General features: G+C 40.8%; 1 protein-coding gene across 1 annotated transcript; it reads left to right on the top strand.

The window, feature by feature from the left end:
* Nucleotides 1–732: 732 nt before the first annotated feature.
* On the top strand, nucleotides 733–16,832 carry LOC125374022 (von Willebrand factor A domain-containing protein 7-like). Its single transcript, XM_048384714.1, has 15 exons — nucleotides 733–1,028; nucleotides 2,862–2,984; nucleotides 5,575–5,748; nucleotides 9,209–9,272; nucleotides 10,866–10,963; nucleotides 11,190–11,381; nucleotides 11,515–11,706; nucleotides 11,843–11,962; nucleotides 13,002–13,163; nucleotides 13,336–13,430; nucleotides 14,036–14,178; nucleotides 15,701–15,798; nucleotides 16,025–16,216; nucleotides 16,350–16,541; nucleotides 16,678–16,832. The coding sequence occupies exons 1-15, from the start codon at nucleotides 743–745 to the stop codon at nucleotides 16,830–16,832; spliced, it is 2,286 nt and encodes a 761-aa protein (XP_048240671.1). The 5' UTR covers nucleotides 733–742.
* Nucleotides 16,833–17,722: the final 890 nt, after the last annotated feature.

Consider the following 17,722-nt stretch of genomic DNA (forward strand, 5'->3'; position numbering starts at 1 on the left):
TGTGATGGAGTTAACTGGATCAGTGGTAATACGTGATATGAATGTTCCATCAATTTCTTTCCCATTGGTCTATCAATGTCTACAAAATAAAAATAATAAAATTAAAAAGGAGCACATACCAATCTTTATTTCATGCTAGTGTTATGGCAAACTTTCCCAATCATTCTAGACTTGAGTTGGACTCCTTTTTTAATTAATTCTCTTGGGTCTTGGTGACAGTCTACGTCACATCCATACCACACAATAACAAGTCCAGTTTGGCCCCCTGTTAGAAGCTACACTCTTAATTGTAATAAAGAAGTTGTTCATCCATATATCTTATCATTACCAAGTGGGGCGGTCGGGTAGCCAAGTGGTTAAAGCGTTCGCTCGTCACGCCGAAGACCCGGGTTCGATTCCCGACATGGGTACAGTGTGTGAAGCCAATTTCTGGTGTCCCCCGCCGTGATATTGCGGGAATATTGCTAAAAGCGGCGTAAAACCATACTCACTAACTAACTAACATTACTAAGTACTCCAACTTCTAAATGTCTATCAAAGAGGTTTAACAACTACATGCAAAACTTGGGTAGGGACGTCATGCCCCAGGTGAGATGACTCGGGTGGTAACGTTCCAGTTGAGGTCCTTTGGTGGCGACATCATGGCCCAGGTGCGGTAATTGAGCCCTGGTTGTTGTCATCATTCATCACTGTGCCGGTGTATGCGACCTCTACACCCACCTTCATAAAGAATCCTGTCGACATGTCTACAATCAGTAGCTCTTCCACCATGCGTCTCGTAGCATGTTTGTGGGTGATGCTACATGTACTGCCACAAGGAGTCATCACCTTTTTCCCCAGCAGACTGTCAGGTGTCGACATAGGAGATGGAACATTGACTCATGCTGACATTACTGAGGTCGGGATATTGAAGGCTGTAGCGTCCAACTTTGAGGCCAACCCTAGGCCGAACAGCACCCTTGCAGCTGGCGATCTGACGCAGATGAAAAACATCACGACGAGAAAACTGTTCCAAGCTTACTATGGAGGTGACGTACATACTAATAGTTTAACTACCCATTGCACTTCAGTTTAAAATGTAAACTATATACAAGTATTGTTCACACGTTTTCAACAGGTCGAGCTTTTCTTCTTTTATACACCCTATCTGTAACACGCGACTGTGATAAATCTGCTAAGCGTGAAATAGTTTCTGTCAGTTCCCCTGGACTACAGTCCGTTTGACTCCAGATGAGAACGATGAATTGCAAAATAACTCAAAATCCAGAAAAGTGTATGAAACATCAATACGGTACTTGACCCTGTACCCAACAAAATCTGAATTTTGTTTAATTTAAGACCCATGACGGATGAAGTTCTTTAAGAAACTATCATGTAATTTTGTATAGAAATGTGTACATGACACGTAGGGGGACAAACCGTGGATGTAAAGTTTATTTAACAGGAGTGAGTGAGTGAGTATTGTTTTACGCCGCTTTTAGCAATATTCCAGCAATATCACGGCGGGGGACACCAGAAATGGGCTTCACACATTGTACCCATGTCGGGAATCGAACCCGGGTCTTCGGCGTGACGAGCGAACGCTTTAACCACTAGGCTACCCGACCGCCCCTTTATTTAACAGGAACAACAGGGACAAAATCCTTCCCTTATCTTTTACCTACATAATTGTGATATTTTGCTACAAGGGAGACATGTCTTGTTTCTGTGTTCAGTACTGACATCATTACAATGCTTATCATGTCGCAATGTGGAGATTGTTACTGAGTATTTTGTACCTTATTTATGGTAATAATCTAACAAAAAATTTATTCATCAAGTATTGCAGGCATAGGTTCATTCTACATTACAAAGTATACAGTATCAGGGAATTGTATTGTCCAAGATACAAGAGGTAAATAACACAAGTCGTATCTGCATTGCATTATGGTGCATACCCTACCAGACACTTCCCATGTGGGTCAGTTCGCCTACAAAAACAAAGAATGCTCTTCCCATTTGGCCTGTGGATCAGTTGGCCTGTACAAATAAAGAATGCGTTTCACTTTGGGCCTCTTTGGTATTTGGCCTACAGAAACAAAGAATGGACTTTCCATTTGGCCTGTGGGTGAGTTGGCCTACAAAAACAAAGAATGTTCTTCCCATTTGGCCTGTGGATCAGTTGGCCTGTACAAATAAAGAATGCGTTTCACTTTGGGCCTCTTTGGTATTTGGCCTACAGAAACAAAGAATGCACTTCTCATTTGGCCTGTGGATCAGTTGGCCTGTAGAAATATAGAATGCGCCTCCTATATGACCTGCTCAGAATTATTTCCCAATAATCTTCACCCAACCGACATAATGACCTTCTTCTGCTATACAAGTACATGCAAAACATTCATGCTATGCTAATTAATCAATTTTTACAGAAAGGGGATACACTGGTTTCAGTAGTTCAATCATTCTTATGCCATGTTCTTTTCATTACACAACCATATCTGTCAATTGTCTTGTCATTTATTGATCTTTAGCATATTTAAAAAGAGAGACTAAGCACCATTGGTTTCCTTGTCTCTGACTGATTCTGCATTATATATACATTATTTGTACGGGATTAAATATCACTTGTTTCAGCTCTTTGATTGAAGACAATATTCGATCACATGTTTATGTTTATTGCATTCGTATATTGGTATTTTGGTACATGGATTGATGAAAGATAGCAGTTCATCATTCCTCAGAATGTCATACAGTACAATACATACACGTAATCTATATGGGAACTATGGCAAAATCAAAGTATGAAATAGAATGATAGACAGGTGGTTTGGATCAAATGACGCGTCTTTTCTTTGTGTATGAGGATGCATTTGTCGTTACAGAAGGCGTGTCAGAAACTCGTTTTCAGGACACCATTACCAGCATCATCAATGCCAACAACCAAGTAAATCTGAATCTGTTCAATGTGTCTGCCTGGCACTGTAACGGCGAAACCATCAGGGAAGGTAGGCCATGTTTAATTGGACTTTGACACGATGACAGTAATTCGAGTTTGAATACTTTTGCGAGTGATTATACTTTGTTTTTCGTAGAAGTGTTTTTGGTGTCTACATTTCACAACCTTTGAGGTTCAATGGAGCATTCCTTTTCTATGAGGGTTTCAATGATCGTCATACGACTCTTACTCCAAAGTTGTTTGATAAGGGTTGCACGATCCCAAGCTTCAAAGTATTATGACGAGTGACAAAGGTGATACCCGATGCATTTCACAATATAATAAGTTGTAATTTCAAGATAATAAGTTGAAAGTTTAAGATTCGGCTTTATTCACAAAGGTTTGTGGGCAAGCGCCCTATATCACATAGTGTTACAACAGAGAGACAGTGCTACTTTACAGAAACTTCACACACACGTCACAGACTCTTTACATACACGTCACAGACTCTTCATATACACGTCACAGAAACTTCAAATACACGCAACAGACTGCTCACATACACGTCACAGAAACTTCAAATACACGCAACAGACTGCTCACATACACGTCACAGAAACTTTACATACCCTTTACAGACTCTTTACATACATGTCACGGACTCTTCACATACACGTCACAGACTCTTTACATACACGTCAGAGACTCTTCACGTACACGTCACAGACTCAGACTCTGTACATACATGTCAGAGACACTCGATATAGACGTCACAGACTGCTCACATACACGTCACAGAAACTTTACATACCCTTCACAGACTCTTTACATACACGTCAGAGACTCTTTACATACACGTCACAGACTCTTTACATACACGTCACAGACTCTTCACATACACGTCACAGACTCTTTACATACACGTCAGAGACACTCGATATAGACGTTACAGAAACTTCACATACACGTCACAGACTCTTCACATACACGTCACAGACTCTTCACATACACGTCACAGACTCTTCACATACACGTCACAGACTCTTCACATACACGTCACAGACTCCTACATACACGTCAGAGGCACTCGATATACACGTCACAGAAACGACACATACACGTCACAGACTCTTCACATACACGTCACAGACTCTTCACATACACGTCACAGACTCTTCACATACACGTCACAGACTCTTTACATACACGTCAGAGGCACTCGATATAGACGTCACAGAAACTACACATACCCTTCACAGACTCTTTACATACACGTCACGGACTCTTCACATACACGTCACAGAATCTTTACATACACGTCAGAGGCACTCGATATAGACGTTACAGACTCTTTACAAAAACGTCACAGACACTCGATATACACGTCACAGAAACTACACATACCCTTCACAGACTCTTTACATACACGTCGCGGACTCTTCTCATACACGTCACAGACTCTTTACATACACGTCACAGACTCTTCACATACACGTCACAGACTCTTTACAAAAACGTCACAGACACTCGATATACACGTCACAGAAACTACACATACCCTTCACAGACTCTTTACATACACGTCGCGGACTCTTCTCATACACGTCACAGACTCTTTACATACACGTCACAGACTCTTCACATACACGTCACAGACTCTTTACAAAAACGTCACAGACACTCGATATACACGTCACAGAAACTTCACATACACGTCACGGACTCTTCACATACACGTCACAGACTCTTTACATACACGCCACAGACTCTTCACATACACGTCACAGACTCTTTACATACACGTCAGAGGCACTCGATATTCACGTCACAGACTCTCCGCATACCCGCCACAGACCCTTGATACACTCGTCACAGACACCTCACATACACGTCACAGAAACTTCACATACACGTCACAGAAACTTCACATACACGCCACAGACCCTTGATACAATCGTCACAGACACCTCACATACACGTCACAGCCACTTCACATACATGTCACAATCACTTGATATACACGTCACAGACACTTGATGTACACGTCACAGTCACTTCATATACACGTCAAAGACACTTCACTGAACGTCACAGTCATTTCACATACACGTAACAGCCACTTTACACACCCGTGACAGACACTTCATGTATACGTCGCAGATACTTTCAAGGTAAACAATTGACATGGCTTTGCATGTGTTTGTGACGGGTGAAACCGGTGGGGCAGGATAAGCTCCCCTTTTCGCGGGCACCTGGTGTCATCACTTTTTGCTAGTGATTCACAAACACATGGAAATGATATACTCAGAATCGTACAAACAACAACTTTAAACAGATATCTTCTGATCAAGGAATGAATGTGCTGGTCTGCATTGTTTCAAACGCGTATTTGGTAGACAAGACTGGAAACCCATCATAGCATACCAGTTTACTGTCTAAAACTAAGTGTTCCCTTATTTATTCCCATGAGTATATATACTTACTGTAGCACTGGTGTATGTGTATGTGAAAGGTTGTTTATGCACCATTCACTCATCAGTATGGTTGTTCAACTGATAAATGTCTAGACAGAGTTCATTATGCACGTCATTATAGACAGATGAAATCCAGGATTATAAACGTTACGTTTTCGAACCTAATTCAAATTATTTCACCTACAGCAAACCAGAAGATGATGAACCTAAGAGAACAGGCCATAGCCGTTTTGTCACAGAGCAATACAAACTTTGACCAGGCCAGAAATTTGATTGGGCAATTTCTGCACATCTTGCAAATGTTTTACAGCAACACAAACTGGATTGAGTTCAGCGGAGCTGTTCCATACTACTCCCTCGGTAGGTCTCACCTGAACTATTATGACAACACTTCCCGATGCATACTAAGCAACGACGTTATAAAAAGCTCATGCTGCGTGTCATTGAGTCAGTATGATCACTTGGGCGCCATGCGTACACTTAATGAACTGGCTAAATCGGCAAGCCGAGCTTTTGGTGTTTTATGTACAAACTATTTTGATGCTGGTGGTTTTACACTATGCAATTTACACTAAATTGTATGAATCCTTGTTTCAGCCTATTATGCAATATGGTGCTTCCATCTGGGGGTTGTATGAACATAAAAAGTTAAACACTCTGCAAAACAAAGCATGTAAAAAATTTCTCGACCTTAGACGTAATGCGTCAAATGTCGCCGCCAGGGGAGACATGGGTTGGAAATCATGTGTCACAAAGCAACGCATAGAAGTATTTCGCTTATTCTTCCGCCTTAACAGTATGGAAATTACAAGATTGCCCCGTGTCATTCATGCTTGGTCAAGTAAAAGAGGGCGCTCATGGGAAAAGGAGGTTTACAAGCTAGCTAGAAACTTAAACGTCGTCGACCTGATCGATGTCCATTCGATGCCACGTGGCCAGTTCACTCTCATTAAGCAAAAATTATTTCAAGTTGATGAAACTGCTTGGTTTTCAGAGCTGTGGAATGATGCTAATAACCCTAATGGTAATAAGCTGAGGACCTATTGCTTAAGAAGGATCTAGCACCTGAGCCCTCTGTCTTATCAAATTATATCCATAGAAACACCAGAAAATATTTGGCACTTTTACACAGTGGCAGCCTCCCCCATTAACATTGAAAAAATGAGGTACAGTCGTCCCCCTGTCCCCCTTCAGGATAGAACTTGCCCTTTTTGTTTTAACTCAGTAGAGACTGAGGTCCACTTCTTAATTGATTGTAACATGTATGATGATTTACGTTATGATGTAATGAACGCTATGTGTGAATGTATGCCAGATTTTAAAAACTTATCTTCAACCGAGAAATTTATAACATTACTCAGATGTGAAAACGGGTGTTATACTCTTTGTAAGCTAATTGATTAAATGTTCCAAAGACGCTTGTCACTCATTTGATTCTGTGTGCGCTTTTCTGCACGTATGTCATTATGCTTGCGAATTGTAGTATTTCTTCTTGTGATCAATGTTATACTTGTAATGCTTATGTTGAGTGTCGGTGAGGATAAATGCACCCCTGTGTTGTGTGTGTGTGTGTGTGTATGTGTGTGTGTGTGTGTGTGGGGGGGGGGGGGGGGGGGGGGGGGGGGGGGGTATTATGTACGTATGATGTGTGTGTGCGTGTGTATGGTATAATGTACGTATGGTGTGTGTGTGTGCGTGCGTGTGTTTGTGTGTGCGTGTACATGTGCGAGTGTGTGTGCGTGTGTGCGTGGTATGGTGTGGGGTGGGTGTGTGGGTACCTACGTGTTTGTGTATGATTGTGTGCGTGACTTTATAAGTAATTTGGCGTGTGTGTGTGCGTGTGCGTGCGAGCGTGCGTGTTCATACCCTAACCTTAATTTTAAACATTGTGTTAGTTGTGTCTTATTTTACCTTACCCAGATCATGGCGTTATAATTTGCTTTTATGTCTAAGTGTCTCGTAGACTATACTTGGTCGGATGTTATATTTTACTGTTCGTGTACGTGTTTTAGTATGAAGTGTATATAACATGTGACACTATAATAAACATTATTCTCTCTCTCTCTCTCTCTCTCTCTCTCTCTCTCTCTCTCTCTCTCTCTCTCTCTCTCTCTCTCTCTCTCTCTCTCTCTCTCTCTCTCTCTCTCTCTCTCTCTCTCTCTCTCTCTCTCTCTCTCAAGGAGAGGGCAATACCCTTACATTTCATGTTATGCATGACTTCCTGTGAATAAAGGAAGTAACCTAATCCGCCTTGAGTTATCTTCCCGCCTACAGATGCCTTATTGTCTTCACCTGTCTCCACGCTTTGTGACACAAGCATGCCCTGACTGTTGAGTGTGTGTGGCAGAAGCCTGTTAAATACCTGAATTATTTTTCGCCTGCCCCTATCGTCACCTTAGTTCTGAATGTATGAGTTGATTGTCTGCTGATCCAATGAGTGAGTGAGTGAGTGAGTTGGGTTTAATGCCGCTTTTAACAGTATTCCAGTCATATCACGGCGTGTCAGCTTAATGTGGGAGGAAGCCCGAATTGATGCAGGTCTCAGACTTTACCATTTCGGTGAAACCCACGAGCACGGGTATGGTGCTGACAAACCTAGAAGCATAATCGGGGCGAACCGGGATTCGAACCCACAATCATAGGTTTCTGGCGTGCCCAAGGGACGCAACTCTGCACAGCGAATCGCGGCGCCTTAGACGACTGGGCCACCCGTGCCCCCGCTGATTCCATGACATCCCATGACTGTTTGATTGAATGTATAAGTTGATGGTTTGTTTGTTTGGCTGGTTATGTGGATGAAATGACTGTTAGATTGTATGAGTTGTTTGGTACGTTGGTTGGAGGGGATGTTGAGTGAATAATTCCTTCGTTTTCTCAAGTTGATATTCTGCTTGGATGTGTTGTCGTTGTCTAGTTGTTTGTATTGATGGACCTCTTGGTTGTGTGAGTTTGTCTTTGCTTGGTTGTATGTGTTGGTGGTCTGCCTTTGATGTATGCCTGTCGAGTATTATCTGTCGACATATTAATGTACAGTAAACTACGGTTATAACGAACTCAAATGGACTACTAATTTCAGTTCGTTATAACCGTAGTTCGTTATACGCATATATACAGCATAACTACAGCAAATTGTCGGGACCAAAAAAGTAAGTTTGTTATATCCGTCAGTTCGTTATAAGCGTGTTCGTTATAACCGAAGTTTGCTGTGCAGGTTTTGGCATGCGCTGCTCAATTATTTCGGAATCGTACAAAGGAGTGGGGTTTCTTGGTATTGCAGTAAGGTAATAGCTATAATTACATCTATTTTGGTCGTTATTGTGTGATTTTGTAGTCATTGTTTTGTGTAAATGTGTCTGCAATGTGTTAATGCGATTGTCTTGTTATCATGTTGTGCTGATTGTGTGGTTATTGTATCGTGTAGAAGAGATTCATTTAACAGTATGATGGTATGATGGTATGATGGTATAATGGTATGATTAATGGAGAGTTGTGATTTTAATGTATCTGGATTGTGTGGGTGTGTACCCGTGGAATTTGTCTCAAGATAAAGTGACTGCATTGTGGTCATATGATTTTATGTTTACTTCACTACCAGATACGGTTGCATTGCCATAGTTTGGGGGCAGTATATTTGATGCCACATTAGTTTTCCTGACATTCCTCGGGTGAGTAATGATTCTGAATGAATTCAACTCACACCCTTAGTCTTCAAATCACCGACGCGTTAGGCACGAAATACATAATATACAATACAGACATGTGTAGGTTTGGGACAAGTGAGTTTATTTTATGGATACGCTTATCATCATTATCTGTTCAGGAATACGAAACAAACCACTGCTTGGTCAAGCACCGCCGGTAATGGACGCCTGCGTATCATGTGGGTTGGTATGAGACAATTTGAAAAGTGCAACACAAGTATCATAAATACGCTCTTGGCACGAATCAAACCTAAAACAGCGCTCAAGTAAACTTTTTGAAATCAAGTTTGTTATCGAGGTTTTGTTTTAAAACATAGGTTACCTTAGTTTGTGTATTTCAAAGCTTTTCTTACAAAGTATGACCCTTTCCAACAGTTAAACAATCCTTTCTCGGATTCTGTATTTCTCTTACTACCACCATCGGTGGTACATGCGCAATGATTCATTGATTGATATATAACATATGCACCGTTTGACAGGACAGACTATATTAACTTTAAATGTAATACCATTACCTACTGCGTTGCTTAAAGTTTTACAGCCAGAAGGACACCAGCTGCGTTTCAGATTCGAAATGTTTGGACAATAGAGTTCATTTTTAGATATTGGCTATTTTTTGTTCTATAAAAGCTCAGCGGCGAAATGAACTATGGAATTCATCTGCAATATGTAATAGAGTTTACAGATGTGTTTTCTGGTGATATTGGTCCATCTACCAGTATCAGTAGGGACATTTTGTGAAGATGCTCTAAACTAAAGAATTGGGTATCATACTGAATGTGGTGAAAGATGGTAGTTTTCGAGACGTGGTATTTGCTTGAAACATTTGCAGTAAAATTCTTAAGAGCTTGATGCAACTGTATTCTGCCAGGTTTTTACTCGATGATTTTTCAATGTTCTCTCAACCATTGATTGATACGAGCCAGTTTCCGACAAAACATTGCGGTAAATGGAATACTACAGTTAAACACAGAGGCTTAGAGTATTTTTAACGAAATTAAGCCACTGGCACTTGTGTGAGTTCATACCACTATCGACTTTCAGGATGTGATACACAACCTGAGACAAGTTAAGGGACCGACGTGGGACTTTTCAAGTTCACTATATACCAAAAGTTCACTATATAAAGCAAAGGTTATGTTTCAATAACCTCTAGCTTTTCCTAGACCCAAACTTCGAATTCATACAATAAAATGGGGGGTAGCCATATTAACGTAAATTCTTCTCATAAACAATCAAATTTCGGTTATATTGCTCGTTTGCAAAACCTGGGTTAAGATGCGATCTCCATTAAACTAGTAATACCATATTGCTTTTTTATATATTTTTAAATTTTATTGGGTAATCATCAACTTTTTAAACACCAAACGAAAATGACAATTTATTTTCTTTACTTTACCTTTCTAAATTTTGGAATTTAATTTAGATATGTTGACATCAAGTTGCAATTTGCAATTTGAAGGCATATAATGAGTTTTGTAATGCGTTTTGACCGTACCCAAGTAAAAATGTGTCATCTGTACATACATGTATCAGTGAGTGAGTATAGTTTTACGCCGCTTTTAGCAATATTCCAGCAATATCACGTCGGGGGACACCAGAAATGGGCTCACACATTGTGTCCATGTCGGGAATCGAACCCGGGTCTTCGGCGTGACGAACTAACGCTTAAACCACTAGGCTACCCGGCCGCCCCTTGGCTAAAAGTATTAGACCCGTTTGAATGTACGCAATCATCGAAAATGGCACATTAACAACTCAGTGTCTTTCTTATAGAGGAGAATTGGACAAAATGTGTGAAGACAATATAATTGTGGATGGCAAGATTCTAACAAGTGGTTACAGAAGTGGACAAGATGCTGTCAAACCTCACAGTAAACTTTAAAATTTACTACATTATCAATTTCACTCTTTTCTTGTTTAAAGCTGATGACTTACTGAATAGTTATCATCAGTTGTATCAAAGTGCATCAAACAATCATCACATCCTACTTAATGTGTGTTTACAACTTCCTCAGGTGCTACATTGAAATACGAATTCGAATTCTTTGCATAGTTCAAACATTTTGTCAACACGATAAATTACATTCTTCTTTTCAGAACACCACAGCATCTCAAACACCGGGAAGTGCAGTCATGGCGGTCCGTTGGACGACACCAGTTCATCAGTGGCAGCCCTGGGGGGCATCAACAAAGACTCTACCCTCGGGTCCCTCTCCCCCCACAGCCACCTCCACCAGGCGGCAGCACAGGCAGCCATTGAACACACCACTTACTTCTTTGATGATGAAGGTAACATCGTTCATGTACAAAAAACTTTTTATTAGCTGCATTGTTTCAATCTTCATTTTGCATCATGCTCAACAATATATAAATATTTCAGTTGCTTTTGTTCAATCATTTATACCACTTCGTTTGTGCCCAGAATACGGAATCAGGGGTATCATCGGGATCAAAAAGTTCAACGAATTATTCCAACTGAAACCTGAAGCCTCGGTTGTATTCGTCATAGACTATTCTGGTTCCATGAAAGAAGACATTGCCGCAGTTTCGTCTGTGATACGGGCTACTTTGGAAAAACCAGTTAATTACATACTCTCCCTCTTCAGTGACCCTTGTAAGTATGAGACGTTTCTATATTGCTTCGTGATCTTAACATCACCTCTAATCAAAACTGTATAAACTCGAACATTTTACTTGAAATGTTTTGCTTATATACACACTTGTGTTATTAACTTGTGGTTTTGTTTCAGTGTCCAAAAGCAGGGTTTACTTGACCGATGATGGAAACGATGCGCTAAGATACCTGGACGAGATCAGCATTTCTGGTGGCGAGGATTGTCCAGAATATGCTATGGATGGACTAATGAATGGTGAGGAACATCACTGTGTTATGCTGATAACTTAAATACCTAATACTTTATCCACTCCATAGGACTAGGTGATTTTGTTACGGGCCAACTCAACGTTTGCAATAGTTGTCATTTTACTGATCTCATTTCTTCCAATGAATGTTGAATCTTAGCAGGAAGAAATACACCAAATGCACGTTTAGGATGACTCATATTTAATCGTGACATTTTGTCCACTATAGGCTTGTAAACACGAAGGTCCGGAGTGTCTGTCCCTGAGCGTTTCACTCCCCGACAACTGTATACTCCAAGGTCTGGCAACCACTGTTAGATCTTGTCTCATGAGGGGGCACGGGTGGCCCAGTCGTCTAAGGCGCCGCGATTCGCTGTGCAGAGTTGCGCCCCTTGGGCACACCAGAAACCTATGATTGTGGGTTCGAATCCCGGTTCGCCCCGATTATGTTTCTAGGTTTGTCAGCACCCGTGCTCGTGGATTTCACCGAAATGGTAAACGTCTGAGACCTGCATCACTTCGGGCTTTCCTCCCACATTAAGCTGACCCGCCGTGATATGACTGGAATACTGTCAAAAGCGGCGTTAAACCCAACTCACTCACTCTTGTCTCATGTAAATACCTGTCCACCCAATACAAAGGGGGATGAAGTTGGGTTTAACGGCGCTTTGACGAGTGTTTTATTTACATCACGGCGTCTCAACCCAACTCAGGGACATAGTGTGAGGCTTGGGGCATGTTATTATGTGTCCACGACTTCTTATGTAGGTGTCCCCAAATCAGATCACGAACTGATCTCACATTTTGGCACATTTCATCATTTGCCTTGAGCTACATTTAGTAGAGTTGCTTCTATTTCCAACCAATGACTGCAAGTTTAGTAAATATTGACTTTTTAACCTTAAACTTGAGTTATGGTATTATTGTCAGATTCCAACGCTGCCAGCAGGGTTTACCTGTATCTATTGTGTTTGAAACTGCGACATGGCACTAAACATAATTCACCATTTGTATGCAAGTATTTCAAGTAAGTCAATTCGTTTTCAGCTCTGACTGTTTGTAATTACAACATCGACGTATTTGTCTTCACCGATGCCTCGGCTAAAGATGCACCTTTACACGTCGCGGTGCTGTCACTGGCGGCGCTGAAAAACGTCCACTTGCAATTCATATTAACCGGTGATTGTGGCTTTTGGAATAAGCCGACAGGTACTCAATAATTATCTTTTTCACTATCACATGTCAATATGCAGTCAAGTCAAAACAGAGACTTGCATCGGATATATTTTTTGTCACTGTGGGTACAATTCTAATAGAATCTATCTCCAATGTTTGGGCTTACTGGAGTTGCATATATTAAGTTGAAAGTCGCATCTTTCAGGTGAGGATTTATACAGAACACTGGCCACAGCTACTGGAGGCTCTGTATACTTCACAAACAAGGACGGCATCGCCACAGTTGTTGACATAATAAAGGTAAAAGTCCCTGTTGAAATATATCTAACTGTCTTATATGCGCAGCTACCAGCTTTATCAATCAGACAAGAAATTAACAGCACGGTAGAGGATGATTTTAGGTACGAAATTACTACGAATATATGGAATAAAAATAAATATAAATATATAAATACAAATATAAGCGACAAAACTCTTTCCATAATCATAAGAAATATCGGCTAAAGGCAAGGTACATTGTACACTTCCGACAATATCATAATCATGTGCCCTATCCCATATGTGCGACCTTTCACACACACACGCAAAGGCAATTAAATTGTTTGGGAAGTCTAGCATGTCACGAATTGTTTTCAACAATAAAACTGAGACATTTGGCGAAATAACTACTTTTACGTCTACTGACAAGTGATCGGGTAGCCTAGTTGTTAAAGCGTTTGCTCGTCATGCCGAAGACCTGGGTTCGATTCCCGACCTTGGTACAATGTGTGAAGCCGTGATATTGCTGGAATATTGCTAAAAGCGGCGTAAACCATACTCACTCACTGACCCACTGATACAAATCTAGTGGACGTCAAGTGGAGGGTAATTTCGACCTTGTTCCAGCAGTTCAGCTTTTTTTCCAGGAATCGCTAACGCCTTCAGTCACTATCGCCAAATCATCAATATCAGCATCTGACGTGAATGTCACATTTCCTGTGGATCAGACCATTCTACAAGCAACAATTAAGATTGTAACTTTGGACAGAAATACGCCCGTGTATATACTGTATACACCCGACAGTAAGTATAATTTACTCACCCTGTTCACGTCTAGTCCACACGTCGGTCATAATTTGGTCAAATCCAGTACAGACTCTGCTCGCCAGCATGTATAGACTCCATGACGTCAAACAGTCCTCTGCAAAGTGGGAAGCAGTCGGAAGCACAATTATATTTTTCATGAATAATCGGGGTAAATTTATAAAATCCCAGACAACCAGCACCCCACCCCACCCCACCACACTCCGAATATCTAATGGCTGTTACTTTGATTTTTTCATTTTAAGTCAGGCACTTTGGCATGATATGTTTATAAGCTTAATTTGAAATTGGGACCGTATAGCACTGATTTCAGATTGGCTAATGTCGACTTCTTGTCATTCATTGGTCGGTCAAATTTCCTGAAAGGTCGTTCTGACTTGACCTGTATTGGGGTTAAAAACGACTTTTTTGTGGTAGGAAGATCTGAAAAACTGTGGCATTAACACATGATGGTAAATGTGTTCGATCGTAGATAGTGATAGTGTGGATGAGTGATGGAGTCCTCTCAGTATCAGAATACAACCACACATCAACTAGAACTAGAACTGGTCCATTTATTGTCCTATGTGATTTCAGACACTGAGGCGACTTCAAACGTAATTGTGTCTGACCTTGGAGATGGAATACAGTTGGTCAAGATTCAAGTGAGCAATATGATAAATATTCTTGACCATTGCTAAAAGTGACGTCACACCGAGCTCATTCACTCACTCACTCACTCACTTTGTGCGCCTCACCATTAAACAAAAGAAAAACTTCATGAACTTTTTACTTCATAAGCTCAATAGAATAAGAATTACATCCTTTGTCTCATAAATCCATTAAATATATTTCAAGCACCACAATATCAATACCTGACTTATTCTATCAACCATAATGCGTGAGTGAGTTAAAATTGAAGGTCATATCGGCAATATTTGATGCAGAAATAAGCTTTACATCTATAATTTATTAAACAATATATTCATGTCATACATATAACATATATGGACGAGTGAATCAACTGGACCCTCACAGGTGTGCTTTTTTATATATTTTTAAATTTTATTGGGTAATCATCAACTTTTTAAACACCAAACGAAAATGACAATTTATTTTCTTTACTTTACCTTTCTAAATTTTGGAATTTAATTTAGATATGTTGACATCAAGTTGCAATTTGCAATTTGAAGGCATATAATGAGTTTTGTAATGCGTTTTGACCGTACCCAAGTAAAAATGTGTCATCTGTACATACATGTATCAGTGAGTGAGTATGGTTTTACGCCGCTTTTAGCAATATTCCAGCAATATCACGGCGGGGGACACCAGAAATGGGCTTCACACATTGTGCCCATGTCGGGAATCGAACCCGGGTCTTCGGCGTGACGAACTAACGCTTAAACATCTAGGTTACCCGACCGCCCCTTGGCTAAAAGTATTAGACCCGTTTGAATGTACGCTATCATCGAAAATGGCACATTAACAACTCAGTGTCTTTCTTATAGAGGAGAATTGGACAAAATGTGTGAAGACAATATGATTGTGGATGGCAAGATTCTAACAAGTGGTTACAGAAGTGGACAAGATGCTGTCAAACCTCACAGTAAACTTTAAAATTTACTACATTATCAATTTCACTCTGTTCTTGTTTAAAGCTGATGACTTACTGAATAGTTATCATCAGTTGTATCAAAGTGCATCAAACAATCATCACATCCTACTTAATGTGTGTTTACAACTTCCTCAGGTGCTACATTGAAATACGAATTCGAATTCTTTGCATAGTTCAAACATTTTGTCAACACGATAAATTACATTCTTCTTTTCAGAACACCACAGCATCTCAAACACCGGGAAGTGCAGTCATGGCGGTCCGTTGGACGACACCAGTTCATCAGTGGCAGCCCTGGGGGGCATCAACAAAGACTCTACCCTCGGGTCCCTCTCCCCCCACAGCCACCTCCACCAGGCGGCAGCACAGGCAGCCATTGAACACACCACTTACTTCTTTGATGATGAAGGTAACATCGTTCATGTACAAAAAACTTTTTATTAGCTGCATTGTTTCAATCTTCATTTTGCATCATGCTCAACAATATATAAATATTTCAGTTGCTTTTGTTCAATCATTTATACCACTTCGTTTGTGCCCAGAATACGGAATCAGGGGTATCATCGGGATCAAAAAGTTCAACGAATTATTCCAACTGAAACCTGAAGCCTCGGTTGTATTCGTCATAGACTATTCTGGTTCCATGAAAGAAGACATTGCCGCAGTTTCGTCTGTGATACGGGCTACTTTGGAAAAACCAGTTAATTACATACTCTCCCTCTTCAGTGACCCTTGTAAGTATGAGACGTTTCTATATTGCTTCGTGATCTTAACATCACCTCTAATCAAAACTGTATAAACTCGAACATTTTACTTGAAATGTTTTGCTTATATACACACTTGTGTTATTAACTTGTGGTTTTGTTTCAGTGTCCAAAAGCAGGGTTTACTTGACCGATGATGGAAATGATGCGCTAAGATACCTGGACGAGATCAGCATTTCTGGTGGCGAAGATTGTCCAGAATATGCTATGGATGGACTAATGAATGGTGAGGAACATCACTGTGTTATGCTGATAACTTAAATACCTAATACTTTATCCACTCCATAGGACTAGGTGATTTTGTTACGGGCCAACTCAACGTTTGCAATAGTTGTCATTTTACTGATCTCATTTCTTCCAATGAATGTTGAATCTTAGCAGGAAGAAATACACCAAATGCACGTTTAGGATGACTCATATTTAATCGTGACATTTTGTCCACTATAGGCTTGTAAACACGAAGGTCCGGAGTGTCTGTCCCTGAGCGTTTCACTCCCCGACAACTGTATACTCCAAGGTCTGGCAACCACTGTTAGATCTTGTCTCATGAGGGGGCACGGGTGGCCCAGTCGTCTAAGGCGCCGCGATTCGCTGTGCAGAGTTGCGCCCCTTGGGCACACCAGAAACCTATGATTGTGGGTTCGAATCCCGGTTCGCCCCGATTATGTTTCTAGGTTTGTCAGCACCCGTGCTCGTGGATTTCACCGAAATGGTAAACGTCTGAGACCTGCATCACTTCGGGCTTTCCTCCCACATTAAGCTGACCCGCCGTGATATAACTGGAATACTGTTAAAAGCGGCGTTAAACCCAACTCACTCACTCTTGTCTCATGTAAATACCTGTCCACCCAATACAAAGGGGGATGAAGTTGGGTTTAACGGCGCTTTGACGAGTGTTTTATTTACATCACGGCGTCTCAACCCAACTCAGGGACATAGTGTGAGGCTTGGGGCATGTTATTATGTGTCCACGACTTCTTATGTAGGTGTCCCCAAATCAGATCACGAACTGATCTCACATTTTGGCACATTTCATCATTTGCCTTGAGCTACATTTAGTAGAGTTGCTTCTATTTCCAACCAATGACTGCAAGTTTAGTAAATATTGACTTTTTAACCTTAAACTTGAGTTATGGTATTATTGTCAGATT

Source organism: Haliotis rufescens, unplaced genomic scaffold, assembly GCF_023055435.1.
Source record: "Haliotis rufescens isolate VD_foot unplaced genomic scaffold, xgHalRufe1.0.p SCAF_50, whole genome shotgun sequence".
NCBI lineage: Eukaryota > Metazoa > Mollusca > Gastropoda > Lepetellida > Haliotidae > Haliotis > Haliotis rufescens.

What these genes read in the sequence shown, in the direction of transcription:
- LOC125374022 (XM_048384714.1), top strand. Translation starts at nt 743, where the DNA reads ATGTCTACAATCAGTAGCTCTTCCACCATGCGTCTCGTAGCATGTTTG. An exon ending in GTTCCAAGCTTACTATGGAG is followed by an intron (nt 1,029 to 2,861) that starts GTGACGTACATA and finishes TTGTCGTTACAG; the next exon opens with AAGGCGTGTCAGAAACTCGT. An exon ending in TGTTCCATACTACTCCCTCG is followed by an intron (nt 5,749 to 9,208) that starts GTAGGTCTCACC and finishes TTATCTGTTCAG; the next exon opens with GAATACGAAACAAACCACTG.